Raw genomic sequence first — 23,440 nt, forward strand, 5'->3', positions numbered from 1 at the left:
AAGAAATCCTTGAGGAACCACAATTTTTTATTCCTTGTTGATTGGAATACAGAAATAGAGCAACTGTATTCGAGGAACACAGATGGAAAATTGATATTGGTATTTGAATCAGCAGAGTGAAACATTAAATTAAATAACTTGAGGTTCCAAATTAATGTATACAATCTATTGATTAAACTTCCACTCTTTTTCATAAATTTGTACTTGGAACTGATCAAGGTTTAATCCCAGAGTCATTGAAATCATTGTATTTTTCAGAGATGATTCAAACATTAAATTTATTATAAATACATGAATTTGGAAGAGGAGCAGAATAGTATTCCGTTTATGTACATTATCGTATAAGTGGATGAATTATATTGAAATAGATCAGTCATCAATACTTAGTTTGACCTAACTTCGCCAAATGAAGAATATTCTCATCACTGTGAGCATATCTGCTTTCTCACACTAATACTGTATATCATTTTCAATATAATATACTATACACATTTACACATTTTAATACCACAATGTACATTTCGCAACGCAATTACCATTGAATTTCAAAAAAGACAATGTCACCATTGAGAACTAATTAAGCAGAACATTTCCAATTTAAAATTGAATAAACCAGAATTCTATATCGACAGCCCCCTTCTGATTTTATTCGGATGCATTCAAGCTTGAACCCTGAAACGGTGCATTTCTACGTCCATGGCTTGAACTGAACTGTGAACCCCAATAAGTAAAGGGGGATTGACCAATGTGATTGCTTACCGCTGGAAAGAGTTGTAGCATTATTGAGAATTTCAGTTGTAGTCATGCTCACCATTTTGTTTTTACCCTGTAGGTAAGCTCACTGTTTTCTCGGTGGCTCAAAGAGGATGGTAGAGGATCCCCCCCCCTGACACCGCTCATCCACCCACCCATCGGCTTTGTTCCATCTCTGTTATTTTGTCTCAGTCTCTCTCATCCCCCCTGTATTTTTCTCATTTTAGAAGGCTTAGTCCTAAGCCCTTTCCCGACACACGATCAGACGATGCCCCTTTTACCCTAAAAGTGTGGGGATCTTTTCCCCCCAAAACTTTCACCCCCTTTCCTCGCGATTGCAACTCTATCCCTTGATGCTTACACAACTTGCAGTATGGGGAGGGTTCAATTGAACCCAGCAACAAACCACCTAAAAGTGCTCACTCAGCAAAACATTGTTACCAGACACCATTTTTTCAAACAACAATCTTATTATACTAGTTTCTACTATCGTGCTAGTTTTTAGTGTCTTCATCTTTGTTGTATGATAGCCAATGTATGTACCAATACATGGCACGGCAGCATTATTCTTCTACATAACCTCTATCACTTCTATATTACACCTTGAAAAAACCTTATCAGACTCAATCCAATTTGGCTCAAGAAGTTGATGTTATCTCACATTCTTCAAACTTCAACCGTCACACGTTTTTAGAAGCTCTTTTTCAGCTTTCATAGGCTAACCGATCTAAACTGTATTCATAGACAGATGGATAGAACATGAATGCCTTATATTAAATAAAAATTCGAGCACTTCGATTTCGTTCATTAAATTCTGTAGTAGTATGAAATAATATAGGAAATGTTTTCATGTTAGTTTTAGACGTTGTCATTTGACGAAAGCAATAAAATGTAAGTAGAACCAATAAAATGTAGAAGTAAAAGCAACGAGAACCAAGAATCACCCAACCATGTAATAACCAATCTAGAATAAACAATCACTATCGTTCCTCCATGTCTTAATCCAGTATAATGACATTTTACGCTTTCGAATTCCATTTTTTTCTTCGTGCAATTGACCCTTTGTGTTACATACAATCAAGAACTGGATCTTTAACTTCAAAATATACATCGATTTTGTTTACTGCATTGGATTCAACATCATTATTACAATTTCTAAATTGTTTTTGTTCATATGGCAAATGAATAATTATTGATTTGAGAAAAAACAGAGTTCTGTATTATAACTCATAAAACCACACCAATCCTATGCAATTATGTGCCAGTGTACTAAACCTGCTAATGTTTAGGTTTAGGCTCAGTCCCCAGCTGGAGGGGAAGGGATGCTTGTTTGCATTTGTGAGGGGTTTCCCCCTCCCCATAGTGTTGGTCCTATATTGTAGTCGGCCTGCGGTTGAAGCCCTGTCATATTCAAAACGCCTGCCTGCATTGCTTGTGGCTTTCAACCACCACCCCCTCCCCCACAAGCCTATCTGAACTGTGTGGATTTATCGGTTACGAGCGCAAATTAAGGATGGCTAGCCTTCAGCTGGAATGCTGTTGTTATTTTTTAGATGCAAAAACAAAATTATCGCTTTTATTGACTCATCAATACAAGTGTAGTGATTCACTGTGTATGAGATTATTCTATCATACTATCTGATATGTATTGATTGGGACATACAACTAATGAATCTGACCTTGTCAGATAACAAAGAGGATTCCAATAAATGATCATATATAGAAAGATAATAAATTGTATCAAAATTTTTCATAGAAGATATCAAAAATGAAGTTTATTACTTGCACATCATTTCATTCAACATAATAATAATGTATAGCTGATCAGTGCAGTAGCACTGATGTGCATGAATATGCACATATGATGTTCAAGCAATGAAAACATGAATTCTTACCAACTAGATGAGTAGAACAGCTCGAGTCCATTTTTAGATTTAATGAAAGTTATTGGAGCCTTTATGGTCGTTTTTTGTATTTGTCAGGTTGAGAGGAGAAAAAGGTGTAGGAATATAAAAAATGAGGATTGGTTACCCATGAGTACACTACACGCACTAATTGATTGAGATGATTAATATTGTTGTGGACTGTAGGAGAAAGTCGATGCGTTGCGTTGATCACTTGTCACCCGGTGAAAACTAACTCATCCCGTCTCCTAGGCGCTCTATCCTAAGGGTAGGATATCTTGCCGCACAAGTTGAATGCTTAATCAAAACTGATTTAACATGAATATAGTCTCTACTGGTGCATCCCATGGAGTAAAGCTTCATTTTTATTGAAAATTATATTCAATTGATTGTGAATTCTTGAATTTTCTCATTCAACCTTTTAATATACCACTTTTTATTTTTCAGTTCGACAAGGTATGAAGAATTTGTAAAATGCTATTAACTCGTAGTATTGTACAAATGATTGACTTTATTCAGTGACTCTAATTTAATAATCAGCTTTTGAAGTCATCATGTTAAAATGAAGTTTTAATTTGGTGTCATCAATATTGTCAACTAGGACATGAAGCGGGACTTGATGAAGTGGGACTAGAACAACAAGTAAGAGGATTGTCACCTGCAGAGCATGCTAGGCTACCAATTCATTGTCCCATCATGGTGCATTTCTAATAGGATGTCTCAGTAGGGATAGCCCTCAAGTAGTCGACGTTTTATATGTCAAGTAGTCGAATGGTTTATATGCTGGCTTCATCAGCCGGGTTCAAATCCCGGCCCGAGCAAGACATTTTCTCGGGACACTGCAGTGCTTCGGATGGTCACGTACTGTTGTCGGTCCCGGCTGCCTAAAAACTAGTCCAAGGGGTCTAACATAGTTTATAGAATGTGACTCTTCCACATGAAGTGATCAGCATGGTTTCTGCAAGCACTCAACTCAACCATGATGATAAACAGATTCCCCTACTAAACTAGTTGTTCCTGCTGACCCTTCTGTAGCCACTAATGCAAATACCCCAATTTCCCATTGTTTCTCGTCCCGAACATAGTTGGCATTCGTAAATATAGGCCGCTAATGCACTATACTTGAAGTACATGGGCCTCTATTGTTGAGCTGACAGTTTGGTTGCTAGGCAACCGCTGTCAATCAGCTGGTGAGCAAACCGACGCCTGATTGGTGCAATCCGACCGGAAGGCAAACCGTCACCTAATAGATCCAATCACACCGAAAGCCCATCAACCAGTCGCCTTCTCTGTCTCTCTCACACTCTCTTTCTCTCTCTCATTCTCTCTTTCTCTCTCTCATTCACTCTTTCTATCTATCTTTCTGTCATTCTCTCTCACACACATACTTTTTCTCTTACACATACTGCCTCTCTCTCTTCCTCTTACTTTCTTCCTCTGTATCACTCTTTTCCTCACTCTCTCTCTCACTCTATCACTCTCTTCCTCTACCTATCTCTCTATCTCTCTTGCTCTCTCTGTTTGTCCTCCATCAGTCTCTCCCTCTCTTCCAACTTCACTCTTTCTCTCTCTATTTTTCCCTCATCCTCTTTTCCACACATACTCTCTATCTCGCTCCCTTTCTCCCTCTTACTTTCTTCATCTTTCTGTCTTCCTCTGTTTCTCTCTCTCTTCCTCTATCTTTCTCTTTCTATATATGTCTCTCTTCCCCATAAGCTATCTGAATCTCTCTTCTTGTCTTCCCTTGATTATCTTGTTTTTATTTATGACTATCTCCCTCTTGATCTCTCTGAACTCTCTTTCTCTCTCTCTCTCTCTCTCTCTCTCTCTCTCTCTCATTCTCTCTTTCTCTCTCTCATTCACTCTTTCTATCTATCTTTCTGTCATTCTCTCTCACACACATACTTTTTCTCTTACACATACTGCCTCTCTCTCTTCCTCTTACTTTCTTCATCTTTCTGTCTTCCTCTGTTTCTCTCTCTCTTCCTCTTACTTTCTTCCTCTGTATCACTCTTTTCCTCACTCTCTCTCTCTCACTCTATCACTCTCTTCCTCTACCTATCTCTCTATCTCTCTTGCTCTCTCTGTTTGTCCTCCATCAGTCTCTCCCTCTCTTCCAACTCCACTCTTTCTCTCTCTATTTTTCCCTCATCCTCTTTTCCACACATACTCTCTATCTCGCTCCCTTTCACCCTCTTACTTTCTTCATCTTTCTGTCTTCCTCTGTTTCTCTCTCTCTTCCTCTATCTTTCTCTTTCTATATATGTCTCTCTTCCCCATAAGCTATCTGAATCTCTCTTCTTGTCTTCCCTTGATTATCTTGTTTTTATTTATGACTATCTCCCTCTTGATCTCTCTGAACTCTCTTTCTCTCTCTCTCTCTCTCTCTCTCTCTCTCTCTCTCTCTCTCTCTCTCTCTTACTAACACATCTACATGGCCTAGCTTGTTTGCTATATACATAGTGCTGTGTCAAAACAAAGCTTGACACCCTGGAATAACATCGGTCATTAATATTGTTGCACTGCCCTGATGTAGGTTAGCAAGGCCTAGCAAGGCCAGTTGTAGGGCTTCACCAACTTGCTGAATAATTGAGTTAGTGGACTGATGTCAGGGATGTGGTTGCAGGTATTTTGAAAATTGATTATTTTTTGAATGGAAAAGTTTGAATATAATTTATGTATTTCTACAGACTTTGACAAGTAAATATTTTAGGAGAACGACCAATACGTCGATTTAATGAAGACTAGAATCTAGTGACAAGCAACTGTTCATTGGTTCTAGCTAAATAACTGATTCGGATTTTAGCATTTGCTTAAAAATTACTTTAAAGTAGCAATTGCTAGCTTTCATTCAAAAAATATATCTTTCATTCATTGTTTATAATGACGAAACAGTTTTGAAGTGATAAAATCCGTAATTTAACTAGGGAGTGTTATTGACAACGTGAAGTTCCACCCTCAATCTAGGATCTGGATCATAACATCTAGAAATCAACCAAAGAGTTGTGTGGACAAAAATTCTTTCCATGTCCATATTCGAATTTATGAATCAAGAATGAATAGCATGAAGCAATATAAGCATGAGATGTGATATAATAACAATGTGTAAGCTATGTGTACAGTGAATTGTTCCAGTTCCAATCGTAAATTGTTCCATCACGTGACTAGTGCAAAATTTTCTCATGGAACGCCATTTCAAAATCGTTGGTTCAAGATGCGTGAATGAGGAAAATAGTTTTTTTTTTTGGTAGGCTGACTAAGGACCACAATAATTCACCATAAACCATTATCATGATTATCATTGACGCCATCATTATTATTATTTACGTTGGTTTCTCGCTTTCGCCTCTAATGCTCTTTCATCCTCGCACTCTGAGCGATTCGTCTTTCCAACGACCAAGTTTCAATTCTGAGTTCAAGTTAATCTATGATGAATGTATTTTGCATCATCTATGATTGATGAGACCAAAAATAGATCATGCTAAGTAGGTTGGCATGATGCATAGTTGAGCCGAGCTAAGGATATTAGAGCATACGTTATGACAGTGTTATTGCTCTGATAAGGAAAACACATCCTTGCTAAGCTGATGTAGTTGGGTATAGGCTGCCGCTGCGCGTGCCAAAGCCAGTCATATGTAATCAATTGCTTGTCGAGAGCCACATGGGATCAGAGCATGTGAATCCTATTCAATATGGCGGCATTTAGTAGGGCGCTGGTATCTCATTACAGATCCTGTTACATAATAGAAAACTATGTATTGCAATTCGAAGAGCTGAATTAGATGAAAGGATGTACAATCTCAAGATTAATAGAGGGAATCTGAAGAGAAACTTGATACTTGTGTGTATCATGTGCGTATCACAGTACACAGAAATATAATATGATAAGAGAGAGATAGTGATTGGAAATTGAAAAACCAGTCTTTGGAAACTCAATTCATATCGTGGAGATCCGTGAATTTGTTGAATGAAGAAAGAGAATACGATATAATCATAATTATTCTTCAATATTGATCATCTATATACGTCATTCTGTATTATTAAACTTCTCGAAATATGAAATTCTCTTGTAACTCCAGTCTTCCATTCACTTGAAACAATTAGCATTTCTTATGAATAACATTGATAATAATTGTCATTCATTCAAGGCTGAGAGGTTGAAGTGAATCTTACTATAAATAATGGTTTTCTACTCCATCAATTTTTCTTATCCGTAACTTATCAATTTTCATAATGTTGAGACTTGTATCGGATCCGCATCTCCCAGCATTAACTTAGTCAATATCGTAACTTCAATAATCAATCAAACTTCAACTCAGCAGACCTCATACTGCGAAGGAGGCAGTTCTGCCAGGTCATTCCGGACTTGAAAGGCAGGTTCTGCCTTACGACGTTCGTCTATATAGATTGACTGAATTTCGTTAGTCTTACAACGTCAGAAACACTCGTTGACGCTTTGTAGATGGGGTGCACGTGGTCTGGCAGGGTAGGCGAAAGGTACAGCCATTTGTCAACGGAACCCGCGAGCTAGCAGGAATTTGTCAAAGCTGCTTTCGCGTACACGTTCCACCCCTTTCCTCGCGCAATATAAACTCTCCAGAAACTTCAAACCCCTCCCTCCGATCCTCTAATTCACCAGTCACATCAGCCAACCATCACTTTGCCGAAGAGTCGACTGCTGCCACACTGAATAAACAGTAATCTAACTTGAACCAGATAGCTTTACTTCAACCTCCCCTCTTCCCCCTCCATTTCACCTTGTATCCTTCCCCAAATTACTGTCGGACCGAGTTTCTGTTAACCATTCACCCAACCCCCTCACCCCACTACAACATCCCAAATATTTCCAGAAATCACCTACACGACGACTACTAACAAAGTTCAAGTTGTGTGTTTTAAAGCCCCTGCAAAACTTTCAACACATACTTCACGGCGGTGGGGGGATGTTTTTGATGTGCATGTTTCCAAGCTGGAACATTACGGTGTAATCCTGGCCAAAGAGTGAGGATCTCATTTTGTGGGCGTGATTGAGGTGGAGAGTTTCGGACAACGTTTGACTGCGATGAGAAAATAATCGTTATATCATATCAATAGTAATATAATAATTGTGATTGTGAAGCTATAATTATTGAAAAATTAAATGCAATCATTGCATGTTGGCCAGTGTGAATATGATTGTTCATCGAAGCAATAAGAATAGTTTAGCATTTCAACATTAAAACTAAGCTGTATAAACGAGTTTTGGGCTCGGTTTCTAGGACACTTATGAGATCCAATAGACCATTCAACCTATAGATTTGATATAGATTCTTTCTACTTGCCATCATATTGAGGTTGAGTGGCAGAGAGGACTTAAAAGTCCTAACTCCGCCAATAAAGAATTATTTCATTTCATCATAGATTGTCGGCATTGTAAAGCTCTGATGTGTATTTTGGGCTCATGCACTTCAGGCAAACAATTCTATGAGACATAACTTTTAAATAACTTTTTAATATTTTGCGTTCATGCATTTCACAGCAAACAATTTATGGAACATGAATTCAAAATACGTTTCTAATCAAAAATTTCTACAGATTCAAACCGATCTCGCAGCGAACACAATCTTCGAAAGTTCCGCCGAGATTCATCCCGGAACTGATCCGCCAACATCTTGGCGAGTGGAGGAAAAGGTATTGTATTCTCGCCTCCTAACCGGCAGAGTACCGGTGCTTCAGCCAAATTACTCCCGGGTGCCCATTCAATTTGGGGCGCGGGCCGTTAAAACAAACAGTGGGGAGCCGTTGATCACAGTTCGATAAAATTGCCGTCGATAGGTGGGTGATAGATTATTCTGTGGTATGGGATGGGGTGGGAGCTGGAGGTGAGAACGGAACGGAGCGGCCATCTATTATTCAGCCGCTGCGGCGGTCGCTTTAACCCGAGTATTATATATATATACTAGCCTTGGCTTTAACCCAGCATGTCCGCCGCGGCATCCATTATTCAAGCGATGGCTTACCGGCGCCCGAACAATTATCCAATTTACACACGCCACCTCATTCCGTACACTCTCCTCTTCAAAATCCTTACTTCCACTACAGCAGTTTACTATAAACTCTCACTATTATCTTGGAAATATCTTCCCTTCCACAAATTACTCATAACTATGATGCTATAATAAAGCAAAGTATGCCACTGAATTCAAGTATGCTATTGAAGCGACCTACCTTTCACTATGAATGAGCAAGTACTTTTAGATGAAACTGTACAATCACACTATTTCATGAATGATAACTTATGACTGATTAACAAGCATTATTTTGTAGACGGATCAAACATTGTCACTATTTGATAAGCAATCAGATAGCTTGACTGATGTTCGATTAACAAGCGAAACTAAACATTCTCAAATAATTTCACTGATGACTGACTAACAAGCTGCCAGTTGAGGCTCTATGCTAGTATCCAGTGACAGACTGATATTCACTGGCATCCATGTACATAGTCATTACTAGCAACTGGAGAGAGAGGCCTGTTACAAGATGGCTGATTACAAAATTTGACGAAGATTTAAAAATTCTTCAATGTTGTTTTCCATCACGAACTGCTTTTTATTAAATCACTTTTTGCTATTGAAAAAAACGACTAGCAGTCAGATTTTTACAATAAATGACTTATTGTCTCACAGTGACGAGATCATTCGGCAGGTCCGCCATCTTCCAGCCGGAAGATCTCGTTGTCACAGTGAGTGATTAATTCATTTATTTTTAAAAATCTGACTGCTATTTGTTCATTTTAATAGAAAAAATTGATTTGAAAGCTGTTCCTCAACTAGGGATAATTTTTGTAGGATATGTTTCTAGATTTTTTGCTTCTACATCCAATGAATTTTCATCGGATACATTTCTCATAAGAGCATGTTTTGTTAGTTTCAATTTCTTGTGGAATGCTGTGCTTGCATTGCAGTACATATTGATTATTGGACACTTGAGTCATTATCGGCTTTAATACTGTGGAGCCAGTATTGTTTTTCACGGAACCGGCACCTCTTGGAACAAAAAGGAATTGACATTATAAGTGAGCCATTATGCTCGCAAATAGCTTTAGAGCACCCTTTATAAGGCTGAATTGGAAAAAAATTGTTCAGTGGGCATACTCATCTTCTAAATATGCCCCAGACCCATCTTGTGATTAGTGCTTTGGATGTGGATCAGATTCATTGCACAGCTTAACGTGACAGGAACTCAACAAATTATACAAACGACAAGCCAGAACTGAAATCACAATTACCAGAAATGACACAGAGTACATCAATGCCCATCCGAATCCAGTTTCCGCGCCGATTAGGTACACTCACTCACCCACTCTGGAAGCATCAAGTCCATTATTGACGAACCCAATCAACACGTGTCCTGACATCTGACATGTCACCCATATTATCTGCCATGTCACCTGGCACTGTTATAGCCTAATTGCAATCCGGGCCACTTTCTATCGTGGTTCACCTTTGCCAAATGACATAATTATTATGGCTGGATGATTCGATGTATGGTGAATGACAAATCAATAAGGCCAACGTATTTGAATTGATGTAGACTTGATTTTCCGATGGATAGAGTACTGCAATTCAACTTTCACTGATGCTTATAATTTTTTGTATTGATCGTTTTAGTAGAAGATAAAAGAATTTCAAAGATTTTAATTTGAAATCTTATTTCGAATAAGTCCTGCTTATCAGCCTATCTGTTTATAAAAGACTAGACAGAACTAATGGGATCGGACTATCCTATTTTATTGACTATTCTCTTGTTTTAAGAGAATTAACTGATTATTGTACGAATTTGGAATCACTCATACTTCACCTTTGGATAATCAATCACTACTAAACTTAGTTTCTCAATAGGTCAAGTAATAACTGAATAATCATATCGGTTGAGCTCATGAATACTTAATATTGTGATTCAATCATATCGTTTATTTGGATTTCACTTCAGACTAGTTTCAACTAACACGAGTTCCATGATACTGATACTGGAGTTACATAAAGGAAAGGATAGTTGAATCTCAGAAATAAAATAGTAGGGGGACTGATGTTCGGCCTTCAAAATTTCAGGCCCTAGAAAGCAAGTGAAGGTGAACGAAGAGGATAGGAGGGGGATAGAATTGAGAAACCAATTATTTTCACGCAAGTCAAGTGAGTAAGATGTGCATGAAAAAAGGATAGAGGAAGAGATGAGAAGAGCCCAAAATTCCATTAGGGACTTTATAAATGGGTGTGTATGAGGGTCTTCCCAGAGAACGCACATGTAATGACCGAAATGGCGAGAGCACGCGTGCATGCGAATATGGAAGTGTACATGTGCATGAGTGTGAGATCAAGTTGTGGGTCTTTCATGTGTTCTTTTTTTAAGGCTGTTCAACTTTGTCAGAAAAGAGCAGTTGGGATTTAATTCCGAAAGGCTACTTTTAAATTGCAACCTCATTTGGTGGTGTTGGTGCTCCTCACACACATTCAGAGTGAAGGGTTCCTGTATCCTCTTCTTAGCTACTGGGACAAAAAAGACGGACCTTTGTCATATCTCTTCAGTTGAAGCGGATTGGCAATTTTTCTACCTTCTTGAAGTTTGACTTACGTGGGAATTCCAGAATAAAATGTTTCAATTCCAATCACACACCTTTGATTATTTGGGATTTAGGTCAATAGTGCAGAATAGTGTTTCTTTAATGGTTCCAAATTTTCTTAAATAACACAATATTATCCGTTACAAGAGTGGTAATTGAGTGGAATATTTCTAATCAATTTAATTATTGAAGCCATTGAAATTCAAAATTTATAAATTTCATGTTTATTTTTGACTAAAATTCATAAAAATTGTACACGTGAAATTCTAACCTGATCTTAGATTTTGTCACAGATAAATTTGGAAGAAAATTAGTATATAAGGACTACCTTATGCATTGGTTTTATCACTACATTGGTTTTATCTACCAATGTTATTACATTAGTGTCACACCTGGAGTTATCAATGGTATTATGACCTACTAGTTGAATGGAAAATTGAAATGGCAATGCAGATATTGGAATCAACAAAATAGATAAGATATGCGAATGTTGAATCATTCAATGAAACTTAACATAAAATCTCTTGATGCTTTGTTTAACAAGAAGGTGACTTATTTGAACGGCGAGTTTCACTTCGAACTGCGTGCATTCCTCATCAATTCTACCAATGCTCCCGAATCAAATGCTGGCAGTTAGAAGTAAATTTCAGTAAAACCGTTTTCATTTGCAGATCTGTAGTCGTGGAAAACGATCAACATCTTGATATAGAGTTGGAGAAAGTTAGAGGAAACAAAGTAGTAAACGTTGTTTCGATTATTCTGAATGGAAACAATGTGCAGTGAACTTTTATAAGGCGAAGACGAGGTGAGAATTGTTGAAAAGGGGTTGATGAGGAGGAGGAAGAGGAGGGGCGATAGAAGAATACGACGAAGTTTGCAAAAGTTGATCGCTTCATTTAACTTTATGCAACAAACGAAGTGAATGAGCCAGAACAACTACATCAACAGAAGTTGTGGAAGAAGTGATGGCGAATTGCGTTTTATTCTTTTAGACGTACGATACAACAGCAGAAGAATAGCTGTTTTGTGTGTTTTACACGGTATTCGAATGAGGATAGGAGTCGGTATTATTTTTATGTCAGTTTCCTTTGAAGGTTGAGCGGACTTATTCAATGTCATACTATTCTTGTAGATATTTTGGAGAGGGTGGAAATTGTAAGGATTTTGGGGTGGTTGTTTGGTGGATGGAAAAGTGCGGGCATTAGAGGTGTCATATTCAGGCCTTGGCTCGACGGTTGAGGAGCTGGCGGGAGATTTGAATGGAGGCGAAACGAGTTGGGAGTGAGTTTCGAGCCGAATTAGCAGAAAGTTTGAAATGTTTTCTGGCCAGGTTTTCTTTACCGGGATGGAAACGTAATTAAAATACGGGACCTCCTGCTGTCTGTATTTTGAACGGACATACTACAACTGGAATACTCTAGAAGTATGACAAGGGGGGAGGGGGAAGGCGGCAATCAGATCCACTCCATAAAACAGGCCTTGTTTTTATGGATGAAATGTGAAAGCACGTAATTGAACTGCCGCTATGAAATTTGCTGACGTCTGTTACAAAATAGAAAGCGAATAGTCCAAACTCCAATGGCGGATAATGTTCAACCGTCCGACTGATCGGAGAGATTAAAAGCGCTTTCCTGACATCTGATGCTTCCAGTTTTCCAAATTGAAAGTACTTCTCTTTGTTGGTTAATGATATGCTGTGTATTGAATGTGCAGTGCATGCCTAAGTGAGTATTCTTCTTCTTACATGCAAGGTTTAGGCTATTATGACTGTTCCGACTCACGAAACACGAAAGCTAGTAATATCCTATCAATTTAATCAATTTGCCTACAATAAGGCTTATAATGTGAAATAATTCAAAACATAATGTTACTGTCATCTTTTCAAAGGCCTACCCAAATCTCTTTTTCCTGTTGGTTGTTAATATTCTACATTTTCAATGACACTCTCTCTTTGGGCTGAGTTATATTTATAAACAGAGAAAACTTGGAAAATCTTTTCTTCTATTCTCCCAGTATCTTATTAGGGAATCTGAATTCTATCTTTCAGTCATCTTATTAGATAATAGCTAATTCTAAGACGACCTGAGTTATTGATTGACATTAATACGTAACGAGTCAGAATATTATACGAGAATCAAACTTTTTTTCAACAATAATAATTTCATCCCTTTCTGAAATTTTTCCACTTGAATTCAACTATTATCTTCCTTGGTCCTGTTTGTGAGGGATAGTTATACTCTTAGGCAGATTCGAAGAGAAAACTTCTTATTGTGCCATACCCACTTTATGGTTTTAGAACTTAAAAAAAAAACAGAAAACTCATGAGATTGCAATATGTCTGCCACTAATTATTCTTTTTCATCATTATCAAGAACTTTCGGGAAATTCCCAATGATTCCCCCAATTCATTCCCCGCTCTTGATAGATGGGGTTCATATCTTAAACAGTGTTGTGAGGGTTGGAGGGTGAAGGAAGTGAACTGAGAACAACTCCTTGCAATAATTGAGGAAGCAGTGTAGTGACAAAGGGGGGAGAACGGTTGCCATGTGATGTTGGGTAAGGGTGGGGGGAAGTAAGGAGTGTTGCTAAATTAAATTGAACCGCATCCCCATCTCTATGAACACTCTACAAGCACCCTCACTATAGTGAAATTCACTTCAAACTGTCACCATTCCCTGTGAGAAACAGCAATATCTTCCATTTAACCGCTGCTGACAGATCAAAGGCACCCTCTAGCGAAAGACATACGTCTTCCAGATTCTATTCATCCATCCCCTCCCTCCCTCCTCTCCGCTCCTCACACAGTAGACACATAACTCCATCACACTCGCGACAATACCTCATTTACGTTTGTAATGATGGGGACCTGTTTAACACATCTCATATACTGTTTCACTCAGATGTTTCACACGCGCACACCCACGCCTCAAAGTCTCACCTTGTAGTTTATAATCCTGGAAATTATTTCGAATTGGAATGCACGCACGCACGCGTGTGCGCAACTAGGCAGAATTATACCCTTCACACCTGAGCTATTCGTTGGGTTGCTGAACTAAGTATCGCGTTTCTCGCTCCAGTAAGTTCACTTTGCTATCATTTTCATCTGCCTTCATTCGCACTTTCACTCTCCTCCCTTCCTCATCTTATTCCTATTTTATTCCTCTTTTTCTCACTTTTTTATATAAAATAGAATCATAGAGTTTTTTGAAATTATTAGAAAAAAGTTTACTTCTAATTTCGCACTACAGTCACTACATTTTCGTATTATGACGTCTCTCGTTTGCGAGTCCTGGTATATGGTTTCTGTAATGATAAATTATCGTTCTTAGCAGTTTTCTAGGTACGAACAGAACGGTCAGGTCGATGTTTAGCTTTCAGTGTAGGTCACCCTTGCGATCGATCTCATGTAACACAAACGAGTTGTAAAGCATGCAAGTGATCATGTCTGAATGGCGTTTTAGCAAGATGACATTGTCAGCTGAATAGTAACATCGATGAAAGCTTAAAGCTAAACCGCGACCCACTCGTTCAGTTTGCACCTTTGAAGGACTCAATTCGGGATGAGTCAACATAAGATAATATTATAGTGATGAATTACCCTATTACTATTCATGAATTACTTCGATAAAATTGTTTTGTTGATCTCCTCTTCATCTGCTGTATCAATTTCTGAAAATGTTACTTCAATTATCTCCACAATTTGCTTTGCATTCCGAGCCAATTACCTCTCTCATCCACCCACTTTCGAGTGCGCGAAAGTGATGCGAATGCGCTTTTAGGGTTGACGTGGACAGGCAGAAAAACGGATGAGAATTAGAGAAGGGAGAAAAACTAGTGAGTTATGGAAGTAATTAGTCAAAAGTCGTCCACTATAACTCTGAGCTTAGCTGGGCGAGAAAATTAGAGTGGGAGAGAGTGAGGGAGGCTGTGCGAGGAGGTGAGTGCTATGTGGAAGATGTATTGTGAGTGGGAAGGAGAGAGAAACTAAGAGAAATTGGCTGAGAGGGGTTTTAGCAGTCATAAGCAGCTTACTACCTCGACACACCCCTGGACCATCCTTTCAACTCTGTTGCTGCTGCATCAGGGATTCGGGGCCGCCGCCTATCTTTCTCGATTATGCTAATTTGAAAGGGTTCAAAGAGTATGAACGATGATTCATCTGTCTTTGTTGTTTTGTGCACTGAATAAATCAATACGCTGCATAGTTGGGTACCTGTTCTCGAATAGTGGCTGAAAAAGTGGAATATCCTTGTTAGATAGCTTGTTATTTCTCGATATTTTGGCCGACGATCCACCTTCAACTCGTGAAAGAAGTCAACCTATCATTGTGCACTTACATCACTGTGATTGGCGGAATGTTATGCCGAAACAAAAAAATAGTCTTTTAATGATTTCAGTTTTTCCTAAATTCACCATTTTGTTAAAGTCATTATAATACCTCCTAAGTAAATTTTCCTCTTGTAATGATTGAAATTACTTCAGGAAACATTTGCCGATGAATGCAATAAAGCTGATAGGATTGTTGTATCGGCTACAGAGATATCTTAAAAAATTCGAAAAGAATAATCTCTTTAGTATAGGAATCACTTTATAGGAATGTATAATTAAGTTTGTTCTTAATTTTCATTTAATTAAAGTGGATCTTTGACAACGTTTTAAGTCTATTCAATTATGGAATGTATAAGTATTTCGCCTCATCATGAGTTTCAAATGTTCAGGACCCAATGATTTCGATACATATTCATCAAAAATTATCATTCTGAACATTTAACTAGTTTTTACTCAATCAAAACTCACTAACTTATTTTTTGTCGCTGTTTAATGTTTTGTGCTATATGTGATGGTTTGTGTTACAGTTTCCAGTGGTGACTTCCAGAATTGTCTACAATATTGCCAACAAATAGCTTCAAAAACGTCTACGATGGCCTACATCTAACCACATTTACATTACCACATTTCAAAGTTATAATCGTTATCTTGATCTTAGACCACTTTGCGGTCTCCTCGAGCAGTTTGTTTTTGATAATTGCCGCCACGTTTTCAAATCCTCTTTTCTTCACCCCCTTTCCCTGTTGCCTCTTCGATGATTGGTAACAGAGTTCACGCGTAAAGTTTGATCTGAGCTCGTTAGCAGCTGTGGTAATTTGAAGGTCCTTAGGGCCGGGACAGGGCAAAGAGGCAAAGGGCGTCTTCGGAGACGTTGCCCTTTTGGCGTCCGGTCGAGCGTAGGCCCCCCTGTCACCCCCTGCCCTAGGGAACCCCAAGGGATGAAGGGCGGAAAGATGATATAATTGGGTTTGTTTCTTGCCGGAACAATTAGACGGATTATTAGTGAGTTGTGTGAGTGAGCGCTTCCTGCGTCGCCCTCCTTACTCTGTCAATTTTCCTTATCCTTCGCAGATCACGTCCCTCATGAATTCTCTTCAACCATCACTTTTTCCGCTCCTCTTCTTCCTTATTTTCTTGCTATTTGTTTCCTATTATTTTCCCCTTTGTTACCACCTCTCTCCGATCGACTTTCTTTGTTCCTGCTTCCTCGTCTTCCTCAATTAATTCCACATATTTATAAATGAGTGTAAATCTATGACTGAATTTGTTAATAATACTGATTTATTACTTGAATATTGAACACTGATCATGTAATGTGATGTGTAATGATTTTTTTCAATGCCCCTCATTCTCCAGCTCTATAGAATCTAACGTTATAAACTAAGTTCATGTAAATCAAGTTTTTCTATTTGTTATGTTGCAGGTTGTGCATTTGTCAAGTTCAGCTCACACCTGGAGGCTCAAGCCGCAATCAACAGCCTGCACGGAAGCCAGACAATGCCTGTGAGTTACCACCATCTATTCACTTTACTTGTTACACATTATCCTATCTTATCTCATGTATTTTCCTCGACCGTTTCAACATAGTTACAAAATAGTTGCTCCTACTACATCATCAATCAAATTCAACGTTTCCAATAAAAAGACATGGAATTGTAGGAAACGGGACATTTCTAATTAGATAACCAGAATCTGTAGTTACACCATTTATAGTAGTTTGGTGAAGAAGAGGAGACTATGAATCGTGAACACCATATGAACATGTGTTGTCATGTTCAAAGACATTCAATTAATGCATTTTCAATTTTTTTTTTTTTTTTTTTTTTTTTTTTTTTTTTTTTTGCTGAGGCTGATGTCCACATTAACTCTAGGCTTGTCCGTGAGTAATTACTGACTGATATGAATCCGAAGTAAGTTATAAATGGTTCTGAAGTTGACTTTCATTAATCTACAGTAAATCTCAATTATTCATATCTATGAACCTCACAGTTGTTGATTTTTCCTGATATCCTTAGCCATGAAATTGAATTGGATTTATTGCCAATAATCACAAATACATATTTGTACAATATAATAACCAGAGTATACGAACAAATAGACATTGATTGTACTTCAAGTATAACCAATAGTATTATCAATTTAATTGGCACTGCCAACATAAGATTACTTGTGTGGTGGCAGTGAGTTGCAGCCAACTTATTCTGCTTCACTTCTGGTCGAATTCTTCTTCATTTCTATCGAATTCTTCTAAATTTGATTCAACAAATTCTACTAAGATGCTCATACATACATGTCAACGTATTACAATCAAATCCCAGACTACTGGGAAATTCAATCTGAAATCGCTCAAGTCAACTCGGCCGACTAGTTACTCACTCAGCGACTGATGAAAAGTTCAAACTCTGAAAACTTTCTCCCGTTCATTCAATTGAAGCTCAATGAACTCTTGCAATTTGCGCTCAGCTCCATTGAAAGCCGTTCAGTTAGTGAAGTGAACGTAAATACTCGCCATGTCCATCACACACTCGCCGAGTGGCCTACGATCGATACTAGCCCTAATTCCAACGTACGACCCTTTTCGACCTGTCAAAGCCAACGACAGAATGGGGATAAAGGGTAGAGCAGAATGGAGCGAGGGGAAGGAATAGTGAGAGAAAGGAAGAGCGAAATAGAGATAAGTGGAAATTTGGGAGCGCCGCTGTCTTGTTAGGGCTATCGACATTTTATGAATTTTTCAAGCCCACCTAGAAGTGCTGTCCACTGTCATTAATTATTTACACCTAATGGACAACCCGATATTATAGCTCGGCACGTTATTTGCCCTCCTTCCTACATTCACTCGTATTTCTCTATCTCTTTTCTTCTCACTATTTCCTCCGCTTTCATAAGCTCATTCACTTTCCTTCACTATTTCCTTTTTTATTCCTAATGTTATTTCCTTTTTCAACTTTTCCTCCCATATTCCAAACTTTTCCCATCTCTCTGTTCTCTTTTTTTGCTGAAGAAGATGCCAACTCATGAGCTCTAAGCTTGTGTATTGGTGATTAAACTGATAATGATGAAAGATGAGAAGTGAATCAGTAATCTGGGTCCTCTTCTTATCCTTTCTCCTTTTCTGTCTTTGTTCCCCTATTTTTCATTCTCCATTATTCATTTTCCTCTCACTTTTGTCCCTCTTCCCGACCTTCTTATTATGAGTTCCAAAATTTTTATTCATTTCTCGCACTTTTTCTTCTCTCTCTTACCCTTGTCACTCTTATATTCCACTGATTCTATTCTGCTTGTACTTCAAACTTTTTCTCTTTTCCCTTTTATAATTTTCCTCTTCTATTTTTCCCATCTTTCTTTCTTTCAATCAACTTACTTCCAAACTAACATTCTTCTCTTTTTCTTCTTCTCAACTGGAGCTCTATTCTTATTTCCACTCCCCTTTTCACTCATTTTCCTAGGTTTTTCTCTCTCTTTTCCACTTCTCCGTACTCTTTCTCTTGTATTCCTCTTTCTGCCGCAGTATCCACTTCTCATTTACGTGATATTTCTCTTTTTTCTGTTCCATTTCCTCTTCCTCTTCTTCTTCCACTTCTTTCTATCTTCTTCCTCTTTTTCTCCCTCATACTCTTCCACCTCTCCCCCTCTTTCTACTTAGTTGTTTTTTGTATTTGTCTTACTTTCCCTCCTTTCTCCTATTATTCTCTTTCTTGTTATTTTTCTTCCTCTCATGCCACTCCACGCTTACATCATTTGCCATTAACCAGTTTGTTGTGTAGTACTAGGCAGTCCCCTATTTTTAACTGCGTGGCTCTATCAAATGTAGACCACTTCACCCACTCATAGTGGTTGTCTCTCGTAAATTTTTAAGTAAGCTTGTTTTGGCCGACAGTCGGTTTTTGTGGCTATGTTGATTTTTGTGGCATTGTTTGATGTGGCCGGCCACCATCATATCATTTCATTGATTTTTCCAGTATAACAATAGTGGCTTGTCTGCTAATGGTATCTAACGAGAAACAAATGATCGATCATTATTCTCGTGTAGTCAGTTGTTTCGGTGATTGCTCAATGGTAACATTCAACTGTCATGTTAATCAACCACGTCCAGTAGCTTAATTATGTAGTAATCATCATAAACATCGTCATCATCATCATCATCAAATACAGACCAAATTGTATGTACTTTATGTGAACAAAACTTACATGTTTAGTTTCTTATTCACATTATCAAGCTTTTATCATCAAATAAAAAATAAAAACTAGCAATCACAAGCTCACACTAACATTGAAATGGAAATCTGTATTCTCGAATTTGACGATAGATTTGAATTTCAATCTGTTGTTAATCGTTCTTGTATAATAGACTAGGTAGGGAATGTAGGCTTGGGAGAATAGATAAGTGTGAGTGTAATGTAAGTCCTGTTTATTGAATAATGATCATGATTATCTAAGTTCATTTCCCATGTTTAACTCAATAATAATAATAATAATGAATCGAAACCCAAAAAATTAATTTTAACCGATGTAGTCAGTTCTGCAGGTAACTGGAGTTTTTCTTATAAAAACTTGTCACTGATCGATTTTTCGACCAACTTCTCGGAGCAAACCAATAATAATTATAGGTACTCCTTGTAGAATTTCGCATAATAATTTGAAGATTACTTGAGGACACTTATCAAACTCACACATCTTCAAGTCCAATGATTACCAGATAATACCGTTAAAAAAAAGTATCTCATAAGTCTTGTTCTGCACACTTTTTCGCTCGTCTTCTAGTCCTGCTAGGAGCACCCCCACCACACCTCCACCCGACCATCATCCCGCCATAATACTTAGGGGTTCTTGTGCTGTGCTGCTCCGGAGCCTAATGCCGTACAAGGTTGAGGATTAAGGTTCAATTGTGTTTGAATCCGCTGAAGCCATGTGGTGGGTGAATGGGTCTCGCCGATGGCAGGGGGTGGGGGGATTGTTATAAAAAAACCAATTTCGTTTTATCCAGTGCTTTCCCGTTTCTTTCCAGCTATTCAGGTTGCCGCTGCTGCTACAGCTACTACTATCTCTCTCTCTCACACACTCTTCTGCCTTCGCCTCTTTGTTCGATTTTAATTTGGCTCCATCATTACTCGCCAATAATACTAATGATATGAGCACATATCTTTCGTTTGTTATGTACCAAGCTATTTCAATGTAAACAAGATGTACAATAATAAGTTACATGAATCTCTTCTATTTCTCAGTGGGTAAGATCTCTCAAAAGGGACTATTATACATCAAATCATTGCAAACATCTGAAGTGAGTGTGCACTCCCTCAAATCTCAGCACTGTACTTTGTGATAATAAACAAATTGTGCAGAAATAGGAGTATATTTTGAGGTTGTGATTGAGAAAGCGGGACCTCGAAACACCACACATTCTTGCATCAGGATTGTCAAATTTTGTGTACAGGCTATCGTGAAAGTAGTCCACTATCATAGAAGCTAAAACATATTGCATGAATGCTACATAAGAATGTATAAATGCTTCCATTATATTAGATATAATAATTATGAAATCATTTCAAATTGGTCATAGAAGTATACATACTACAAAGACAATACGATTAGGATAACGAAATACAATCTATTTCTACCTTCATACTAACTATCTAGCATACTTTCGGTATACTGTAGTTTGCAAATGAATGCATAATACTGTGCCTGTTGGTCCTTCCCCAATCATTTGAATGAACAGTTGTGTATCTTGAAACAATGGATAATTATTGAACAAAAATATATACCGTATATTATGTAGCTAAGGTGCGTACTCATGCGCCACACATACACGCATTTTACTTTTCATTAGCTAATGCTATTTAAAAATTAAAAAATTAAAAAAATATTTCTCAATATATCTGTATTTGTATTGAAACAGTAAAATTGATTGATTGATTGAGTACTTTATTTATGTAGATTACAATACATACTGGCATATACACTTATATACAATAGCTTACAACACAGCAAAATTATAGATGAATTTACATAATAATATAGACTAAGAAAATAATAATTGAACTGAATCCGAGCAATTTTCAATATATATAATAACTATAAATAATTATATTGTTATGCATCTACATAAATTGGCGGAGCTTTGGACATATCAATGTCCATTCTTTGGAAAGAATATTAAAAATATCCTCCCCACTAACTCTCTACCAAAACGTTAATTTCATTAATAATTAAACTAAGGATTTATTTATTAATGGAAATATTTTAAAGGTTTTAATTAATATGAAATAAAATACAGATATAAAAAGCACAAAGCACAGCATCAGCTAATGAAGAGTGGAATTTTCATATGTGTGGCGTATGAGTACGCACCTAGCTACATAATATACGGTATATGTTTTTGTTCAATAATATTATACATGATACACAACTGTTCATTTAAATAATTGAGGGAGGACGAACAGGCACAGTATTATGCATTCATTTGCAAACTACAGTAGGCCAAAAGTACACTTGATAGTTGGTATGAAGGTAGAAATAGTTTGTATTTTGTTATCTTATTCTTCTGGTCTTTGTAGTATTTGAACTTCTATGACCAATTTGAAATGATTTTATATTATTTCTAATATATAATGGAAACATTTATAACTTCTCATGTATACAATACAATAAGTCTGTACGCACCTTGGGATAACAATACAAAATCGATTTTCAATTTGAAATTATATATATATATATATATATATTATATATATATATATATATAATATATATATATATATATATTATATATATATATATGTTTCTGTATAGTTTGCAAATGTATGCATACCGTATATGCTTCTTTATGAGCTGATTATCCATATGTGCTGTACATACAGTGTACATATGTGTATGCATTTCTACGATTACGAGCTAGATAAAGGTTTAGATGCAGAGTTGTTTGGGAAGGGGCGGCGGGAGTTGCTACTAGTCGCCGCAAGTAGTCTAAGCCGCAAGGTTTCGTTAAGTTTCAATCGCTCTCAGGTCAGGTTGGAGCGGGAAGTTTGAAAGGAAGTTGAAAACAGTTGGGGCTGTTGTGGAGAAAGAGGTCACCAGGAATTGTACTTTCTGTCGAGGACAGAGCCAAAGTGGACGTCACAACATAAAGGGTGTGTGTGAGGCAATAAAGGGCTTCCAGGAGGCGATGAGTTTGTGGAGTTGGAAAGACTGAGTTGAAGAGAGAGAGAGAGAGAGAGAGAGAGAATGCGAGAACTAGAGAGAGTAAATGAAAGAGAGTTGTTAGTTGTGTAATGGCCACGAATCTGCATGTTATTAGGCCAAGTTCAGAGAGAAGGCAAAGCGAGTACGGTTATAGTGGGCAACTCAGTCCCCACATTTACATAGAATAACATAAGGGGTTGTTTAGACTTTAGAGGGGATGCATACCCAACATCCCCAAGCGAAGCCCGTTGATGTTGGTGGGCTACACTTCACAAACGTCAGGCTTCATTCGTTTGAACATCGTCCGAACTGGACGCGTTTCGAGCACGTGTGTCTCTCTTCAACCAGTGCTGGGTGCTGGGTGTATGTGTTTGTGTCTCTCTTCAACCAGTGCTGGGTGCTGGGTGTATGTGTTTGTTGTATGCAGTACCGAGTTCTCTGTTATTCTTGTATGGAACAAGTTCTCACAACAAAGACAAATTTACCTAGTAAACTCAACCAACTAGTAGTGGCTGCTGGGTCTTGTCACAGACATACGCGAATGCTCAATTTTGAGATATATTAATAAGTATACAATCATTTTGATCTGAAATATTACTAAGAATGTTCAATTTTTGAAATGCGAAGTTAATTGATCCCAGTAATTATATTCTCTGATTGATAACAAGAG

General features: G+C 37.7%; 1 protein-coding gene across 37 annotated transcripts in view; it reads left to right on the plus strand.

Moving 5' to 3' along the window:
* LOC111046754 (CUGBP Elav-like family member 4) overlaps nucleotides 1-23,440 on the plus strand; it is a 433,104-nt gene that overhangs the window by 327,688 nt on the left and 81,976 nt on the right. For all 37 annotated transcript variants that reach the window (XM_039434497.1, XM_039434478.1, XM_039434476.1 and 34 more), the window contains one exon: nucleotides 17,012-17,091. In XM_039434497.1, the coding sequence (XP_039290431.1) occupies nucleotides 17,012-17,091 (80 nt within the window). The remainder of the gene's footprint in view (nucleotides 1-17,011; nucleotides 17,092-23,440) is intronic.

The sequence above is a fragment of the Nilaparvata lugens genome, chromosome 8, assembly GCF_014356525.2.
Source record: "Nilaparvata lugens isolate BPH chromosome 8, ASM1435652v1, whole genome shotgun sequence".
Classification (NCBI taxonomy): domain Eukaryota; kingdom Metazoa; phylum Arthropoda; class Insecta; order Hemiptera; family Delphacidae; genus Nilaparvata; species Nilaparvata lugens.